Source organism: Mandrillus leucophaeus, unplaced genomic scaffold (genome assembly GCF_000951045.1).
Source record: "Mandrillus leucophaeus isolate KB7577 unplaced genomic scaffold, Mleu.le_1.0 Scaffold154, whole genome shotgun sequence".
Lineage (NCBI taxonomy): Eukaryota > Metazoa > Chordata > Mammalia > Primates > Cercopithecidae > Mandrillus > Mandrillus leucophaeus.
The window spans coordinates 1819978-1828736 of record NW_012101521.1 but is presented as its reverse complement, the minus strand read 5'-3'; the positions used below and the strand labels follow the sequence as shown (position 1 = coordinate 1828736).

Here is an 8759-nt window from a genome sequence, read left to right as displayed (position 1 = left end):
CCGGGAGGCGGAGCTTGCAGTGAGCTGAGATCCAGCCATTGCACTCCAGCCTGGGCGACAGAGCGAGACTCTGTCTAAAAAAAAAAAAAAAGAGAGTTTGAAAACAATGTCATATGGAATTTTTCCCCAGCAGGAACCAGCTCTTGGAAGGCATTTGTGTGTATCTTCAGTGCCTAGAAGATGGCAGAAAAGTGAAAGGAATAGGAGCTTGAATTTGAAACTGGAGGCCTGTGTCTGCTGCACCACCTTGAGTGAGTTGCTTATGTCTCCGGACCCCATTTTTCCTGCCCATAAACGGGCTGGATCTTAGCTGAGACATGGCTGAGCAGTGACATGTAGTCACACTTTGAAATAAGATCATCTAAGGCAGATTTTCTCAACGCAGACAGGGTTTACATTTGGAATGGATAATTCTTTGTGGTGGGGGCTGTCCTGGGCACTGGAGGATATTGAACAGCGTCCCGGACCCTGATCTGCTAGAAGCCGGTAGCACCCCTCTTCTTTGACAAGTTGTGACAACTCATAATTTCTCTAGAAATTGTATTGACACATGTCCCCTGGAAAGCAAAATCGCCTCTGGTTGAAAACCACTGGTCGAATGTTTTAAACAATTCGGGTTGCAACTGGTGTAACTCCAGCCGTTCTCTCCCAGGAATGCAAATGTATTGGACCGATGGCCTTATAGATCTAATCACAAACCTACCCTCATTTCTATTTTCTTTTTCCATTTTCCTCCGTCTTTAACAATAGGAGAAAATGTATATTTCTGGAGCACATTTGAACAAAATGCTCGAAAGCAATCCCCTAGTAACAGTTACAAATGGTTTGCGATATACCCTACAAGTAGTGGAGCTTTGAAACAGAGTGGTGATTAGCAGCCGATGTTAATTGAAGACTTGCTATGTGCCAGGCACACCATTCATAAAAGCCTTTATCTTTATGATTGTCTTGTTCGTGTTTCAATCTTTCTGATGAGAAAGCTGGCTTGTGTAAAGTCTTGGTGCTTGTAAGAGGCAGGGCTGGGGTACAAACCTAGACGTGCTGGTTTTGAGTGCTGTCCATGTAATAGTTCTGCTATCACAAAAGGCCCTTCTTTTACCCAAATCCCTGAGGTTATCATGGATTTCTCTGAGAGACCGCTTTCCCAGAGACAGAGATTTCTAAATGAGGACGGGCACTCAGCTAACACTGGACATGCTGGTTAAGACGTGGCCACAGGAGACGGCTCAACAGTGGAAGCTCCTACTGTGGCCACAGTCTGGCCACAGCACCTGTGGGCTCTGTCCGGGCTGGGAAATCCCTATGTCTCGTATCCCAGGTGTTCTGGGCTCAGGGCTGTGATGAACGAGGGCCTTCCCGGGGAATGGCTGTCTTTTAAGCAAGCTAAGTGACTCCTGGAGAGCCATCCATAAAACCCTCACTGGATTTGTCAGATTCTTGTTACTTTTGGCGGTGTGGTTGATATCTCTGGGATGGGTGCCTCAGGAGTCGTCCACCACGTCCCTATCAAAGAGGGGAAGTTGCAGCAAAGCGGAGGTGTGATAAAGACCACATTCGTTTTGCTAACAATATCAGCAACAGTAATAGTAACATTGTTTATTGAGCCTCCTGGGCCTGGGGGATTCAAGGATCAACTGGAGACAATCCTAGCAAATGAGTTATGTGTTTGATTCTATATATTTAAAAAAATTATTTCCCTTTCTTACTCTAGGGAATGTGATTCTACAAACATATAAACAGATCATTTCAATAAACTGCAGCAGCTGTGGTGACAGATGTCACTGTAGGTTCCATGGGAATTCTGAGGAGAGAAACACAACCCAGACTAGGGAATCAGGGAGGACTTCCTGGAGGAGGTGATGTTGACGATTCCTTCATAGACCTGTCTCTCCACCCCCCTTTCCAAATAGGCCCCAGGTTCCATGAGAATGTGGGTCATATCTGTTTATACTTTACTGTTTTTTCCAGGGACTAGTGCCGGATTCCCAAACTGTGCACCAACGTGACCCAGGATGCCACCAGGAACTCACAGGGGTGCTGTGGGATTTTAAAAAGTTCTGAGGGCCGGGGCCGGGCACGGTGGCTCACACCTGTAATCCCAGCACTTTGGGGGGCCGAGGCGGGTGGATCACAAGGTCAGGAGATCAAGACCATCCTGGCTAACACAGTGAAACCCCATCTCTACTAAAAAAAAAAAAAAATACAAAAAATTAGCCGGGCGTGATGGCGGGCACCTGTAGTCCCAGCTACTCGGGAGGCTGAGGCAGGAGAATGACGTGAACTTGGGAGGCAGAGCTTGCAGTGAGCCGAGATCGCGCCACTGCACTCCAGCCTGGGGGACAGAGCCAGACTCCATCTCAAAAAAAAAAAAAAAGTTCCGAGGAAACACAATGATATGTTGGACCCTTGTGAACTACCAGCTCGAGATAGTTCACCGTTTCAAACATTATATTGCACCACCTTTTTTTCGATGATGACCCATCATTGCAAAGTTGGATTTTTTTGTGGTGCTTGTGCTAAAAAGCAAGAACTGTGACAAAATCAACATGGAACAGGAAATTAGGGTGGTGAAGTCTCATCTGATCCTAACGTTTGAGAAGTTTTGCACAGCCCAACAGGAATACACATCCTCGTAGCAGCAATTGTTATGATTATGATTATGATTATGATTATGATTATGATTATTATTATTTGAGATAAAGTCTTGCTCTATCTCCCAGGCTGGAGTGCAGTGGCGTGATCTCTGCTCACTGCAACCTCTGTCTCCCGGGTTCCAGTGATTCTTCTGCCTCAGCCTCCTGGGTAGCTGGGATTATAGGCACCTGCCATCACACCCAGCTAATTTTTGTATTTTTAGTAGAGACAGGGTTTCACTATGTTAGCCAGGCTGGTCTTGAACTCCTGACCTCAGGTGATCCGCCCGCCTCAGCCTCCCAAAGCGCTAGGATTACAGGCATGAGCCACCACACCCGGCCAGCAATTGTCATTATTTCATAATGAAAAAAACCATTTTTCTTTTAATGTATGTGCATTACTTTTTCAAATGGCTACTACGTTGTGAAAAGATAACTATTCATTCAGTTGTTTGTACCTCACTGTTTAATAAATGGAATTGTTGGGTTTTTTGGCCTAGGAAATCTCTGAAATAATTCATGCGACACCAAGGGTATTGTGAGTTGAGAAAGTTTGGGAACCTCTGTCCTAACGTGTGCCTGTATATAGGAGGCCTGAACAACTGAGTAAGTTGAATGACTGAGCTGCTCCCAACAATCCTTCTTGGTAAAGGGTATTATTTTCTTTCACAGATGGGGGCTCTGAGGCCCAGAGAGGGCAAGTTACTTGCCCAAGGTCACACAGCAGAACTGGAGGGTGTGTTCGACTTTGACACCCAGACTCTTCCCTTTAGCTCTGCCTGACCTGTGTGTTCTAAAAGTGTCCTGGGGTAAATGGACTAGGATTAAAAAGACATGGCTTTGAGTTCCAGGGGACCAAACTATGGCTTCGGGCAAGTGACTGGGCAAGAGGCTGTAGACACCCAGAGCTTATGCAGTTTTCTTTCCTTGTTTTCTTTTTTCTTTTTTGTTGAGACAGGGTCTTCCTCTGCTGCCCAGGCTGGAGTACAGTGGTATGATCTCTGCTCACTGCAACCTCCGCCTCCCAGGCTCAAGCGATTCTCCTGCCTCAGCCTCCTGAGTAGCTCAGATGGCAGGTGCCCACCGTCAAGCCTGGCTAATTTTTGTATTTTTAGTAGAGACGGGGGTTTCACCATGTTGGCCAGGCTGGTCTGGAACTCCTGACCTCAAGTGATGCTCCTGCCTCAGCCTCCCGCAAGTGTTGGGATTACAGGCGTGAGCCACCGCACCACTGGGCCCAGCGGCTCATGCAGTTTTCCGTCTGCTTCATGAACTTCTTGGTGGAAGATCTTTGTCCACTCTTAAGCACCAGAGGTTTGCCCAAAAGCTGAACCATAGAGTGATGAGGTTGGCAAGATGCTTTTGGGTTTGGTCAGGCTGGAGTTACAATTCTGGTCCTCCTTTCTGTTGTGTGACCTCAGGAAAGCTACTCACCGTCTCCAGTCCTTCTTTGCCTGCTTTTAAGTGGACAGGCATTCACCTATGCAATGTCTGTGAGGCTGAACAGTGTTAGCCTCAGTAGGGGAAAAGGTCAGCCTACTGAAGGGGCTCATCAAATCAGTGCTGTTCCCTTTGTTCAGTCGACAAAATGTTTCAAAGCTGTTTTATGTCCGACAGCCTCAACCTTAAAAATGCCTTCAGAACCTAGACTGCATCCTCCCTCTTACTCAGGAGCTGCGCTGCCAGGATCTGACCATCTCTCGCCTCCTGTGTTATCTCCCATCAGCCTCGCCTGCTTGTCACGTCGCTGCCACCACACGCCGGGCTCTTCTTCAGGCTTTTGGGAGTACTGCGTGTCTCCTGACACCCCGCGTGGCTCGTGAACTCATTAGCATGGGTGTCAGGGAAGCCGTCTCTACTCAGCACTGCGGATCCAACGCTGAGATCTCAGGGAAAAGCGTCCCCGAAGGAAGGGAGGAAGGCTTGCCTCTTGGAAATCCAGCAGCAGCTGCCGCAGCTCAGAGGGTCTTTAGAGACTGGGTCTCATTGGCGAAGTGCTTTTTCTTTTTTAAAAAATGATGTCTCCACCTTTCAGTATTTTAATAGAAGCTTTTGTTTTAAGCTTTTCGTCTCTGGGTCTCTGCAGCTGGAGTTACTAAAGTGGCTGCTTCTGATCACTCTTGTAGTCACTAGAAGGAAATGGGAATGGCACTCACGTCCTAGGGCTGCCCTTGACAAAGGACCACAAACGGAGGGGCTTGGGACAGCAGAAACTTATTGGCTTGTAGTACTGGGAGGCTGGAAGTCCAAAATCAAGGTGTCAGCAGGGCCATGCTCCCTCTGAAAGCTGCAGTGGGGGGATCCTTCCTTCGTGCTCCCTGGCTTGTAGCTGCATCACTCCAGTCTCTCCCTCTGTCATCCCGTGGCCTTCTCTGTATCCGTGTCCCCATCTGTGTTCAGATTTCCCTCTTCTTACAAGGACACCAGTCATTGGATCGACACCCATCTTAATCCAGTATGACCTCAGTTTAACTTGACCACATCTGCAAAGATTCTATTTCTAATCAAATCCACAGTTACAAATACTGTGGGTTAGGACTTCAAAGATGCTATGTCCAATCCAGGTCACAGTTACAGATACTGTGGGTTAGGACTTTGAAGACCCTATTTCCAGTCAAGGTCACAGTTACAGATACCATGGGTTAGGACGTCAAAGACGCTATGTCCAATCAAGGTCACAGTTACAGATATTGTGGGTTAGGACTTTGACATATCTTTTTGGGGATGGATTGAACCTATAACAGGAACCAACCAGTGTGGACTTGGCCCAAGGTTCTGGGGCTTGGGGACGAAGTGTGGTTGTGGTTAAGGGGCTAGGGTTAGTACGTGTGTATAAATACACGCACACGCATACATTCACAAATATATATATATAGTGTCTAGAAATGTGTCTTACACATTCAATGAGCGATGATTCTTGTTATCTGTACTTCCCTCTGATTATCAGTTTCCTTAATATACGCGTATATGCATATATATGTACACATGTACACACATTATATATGCATACATATACACACATGCACACACATTATATACGCACACACATGTACACATATGTATATGCATATATACACATGCACATATATGTACATGCACATATACACACATGTACACATGTTATATATGCACATATATGTATGCACACACATATATGCACATAAACACGTAACACATTACATATGCATATACACACATGTACACACATGCATATGCATACACACACATACATACATATTATATATGCATATATACACATATGTACACACATTACATATGCATATACACACATATGTACACACATTATACTGTCTCTTATACACATCTAGATGTGTATAAGAGACAGATCCTAGCTACTCCGGAGGCTGAGGCACAAGAATCACTTGAACCGGGAGGTGGAGATTGCAGTGAGCCGAGATGGCACCACTGCACCCCAGCCTGGGTGACATAGTGGGACTCCGTCTAAAAAATAAAAATAAAAATAAAAAGAAGGAAAGAAAGAAACCAATGATACCATGCACCTAGGGCTACTTGAGGAAGAAAGAGTGACATTTGGTAGAAGACTTAGAGCAATGCAAGATAAATTTACCATAAATGTTATAGTATGTGTGCCCCCAATCCGTATTAGGTACTGTTGTGCCATAGTAACAATAATAAAAGCCCCTATCGAAAGGTAGAATGCTTTCTCCTAGCTGCCCAGCCTCCCATCGTGAACAAGAGGAAGTGAATCTGCTTCTACCTGCTGGGGACCCAATTCAACAAACAGGACTCACAAACGCAGTGGGGCAGGCGAGACGTCCAGATGGGAGTCCCTGTTTCGCGGCTGTAGCAGGTCAGAAGAGAACTCCCTTCAAGCACAAAACCAGGGTTGCAGGTGTATTGGATGGTGGTCCCCACCAGCAGCACAGGATCCGAAATTAAGCGGGTCGAATGATCCACCTCTCCGGGGTCGGTACAATACATAACTACACGGGATGAAACCAGACCAAGTGGACGTCAGACCTCTGGATGACCGTGGGTTTGCTGAGAATTACAGAATGATTTAGAAAGTTTCCTAACTTGGCCGGGCGCGGTGGCTCCTGCCTGTAATCCCAGCACTTTGAGAGGCTGAGGTGGACGGATCACGAGGTCAGGAGATCGAGACCATCCTGGTTAACACGGTGAAACCCCGTCTCTACTAAAAACGCAAAAAATTAGCTGGTCGTGGTGGCGGGCGCGGTGGCAGGCGCCTGTAGTCCCAGCTACTCGGGAGGCTGAGGCAGGAGAATGGCGTGAACCCGGGAGGTGGAGCTTGCAGTGAGCGGAGATCGGGCCACTGCACTCCAGCCTGGGGGACACAGTGAGACTCCTCAAAAAAAAAAAAAAAAAAAAAAAGAAAGAAAGAAAGAAAGTTTCCTAACTTAGTTCAGTTCTTTTCCTTTTTGGAAGACAATGTATCTTTTGCTTGATAAAGGTGGCTGGAGAATAGGCCAGGAGAAAATAGCCTTGAATTTAATTCCTCCTTTAAGAATTTGCCCAAAGAGATGGGGTGCGGTGGCTCATGCCTGTAATCCTAGGACTTGAAAGGGAAGACAGAGGTGGATGAATCGCTTGAGCTCAGGAGTTCGAGACCAGTCTGGGCAACATAGCGAGATCCAGTCTCTACAAAAAACACAAAAATTAATGGGGCATGGTGCCATACACCTGTTGTTCCAGCTACTCAGGAGGCTGGGGTGAGAGGATCGCTTGAGCCTGGGAGGTCAAGGCTGCAGTGAGCCATGATGGCACCACTGCACTCCAGCCTGGGCAACAGAGTGAGACCTTGTCTCAAAAAAAAAAAAAAAAAAAATACACACACACACACACACACACACACATACATGTACATATATATGAATTTGCCCAAATAATTTGCATCAGGGTCCAAAGACCTATGTATAAGGTTGCACATTGCATTATTATTTGTAGTTTTTTTTTTTTTTAAAAAGGAAACATTGCAAATAGTTTAACAGGGAAATAGTAAAGTATCATGGAATAGCCATCCCGTGAAATTCTGAGCAACTGTTAAAGAGAAGAAAATGAGGGGGAGCCTTCACTGCAGTGCTGGAATATAGTAAAATAAGTATTCATTACTTTGCACATGAAAAAATCAATATAGATAAAAGGAAAACAATAAACCAATTAAAAGAGAATAAGTTGGACAACATGTATGATATGAAAAGATATCCACATTTCTGAGCTGAAAAAAAGCAGATGCAGAATTTTTAAGAATGGACCTGCTGGGTGCAGTGGCTCATGCCTGTAATCCCAACTCTCTGGGAGGCCGAGGCAGGAGGATCGCTTGAGGCCAGGAGTTTGAGACCAGCCTGGGCAAGATAGCAACACCCCTGTCTCTGCAAAAAAAATGTTTTAAATTAGCTGGGTGTGGTTGTTCACGTCTGTAATCCCAGCATTTTGGGAGGCTGTGGTGGGAGGATTGCTTGAGTCCAAAACCTTGAGGTTATAGTGAGCTATGGTTGACATATGACACATATATAGCTGTCTATGTGTGACATGTGATGTATGTATGATGTGCATGTACACACACACAATTGAAGCAATATAGAATAAATTTTTAACAGTGGCATTATTTCCAAAGAGTAACATCATCAAAGTTTTTCACTTTCCATTCTATCGTTTTACTACTGCTTGGGTACTATAAGTAAGCATCGTTACCAATGTCATTTTAAGATATGGCTATATATGTCTTTCAATGTCAAGACAGGAGTTTAGCCAATGAAAGCTGTTAACAGCATCCAGTGATTTCTATGGGGAGACCATTGTGCCAAGGGGTTTTTCTGACCTCATTTCATCAGAAGAGAGAACAACAGAGGTGATTTTGTGGGTCTCCTCTGTCTTGGATGGAGGATAAGTGAGAGACCCAGCATGGAAATGCAAACAGTCCCACACAGAAGGGGCCCAATTCAAATTTATTTGCTCCACTTTTGGCCTTTTCTTGGCAAAAAATGAGGCAGGTAAGAAGACTTCTATGGGGAACCAGTTCATGTTCATTCCAATCTCTTAAAATGGTAAATAATAATGATTTTTCCCTCCCTCCCTTCCTCTTCTCTCCTCTCCTCTCCCTTCTCTCTTTTTCCCTCCCTCCCT

At 45.5% G+C, this 8759-nt stretch overlaps 1 protein-coding gene across 1 annotated transcript in view; it reads right to left on the bottom strand.

Moving 5' to 3' along the window:
- SEZ6L (seizure related 6 homolog (mouse)-like) overlaps positions 1 to 8759 on the bottom strand; it is a 95584-nt gene that overhangs the window by 24430 nt on the left and 62395 nt on the right. The window contains exon 11 of the mRNA XM_011975344.1: positions 6407 to 6598. Coding sequence (XP_011830734.1) covers positions 6407 to 6598 — 192 coding nt within the window. The remainder of the gene's footprint in view (positions 1 to 6406; positions 6599 to 8759) is intronic.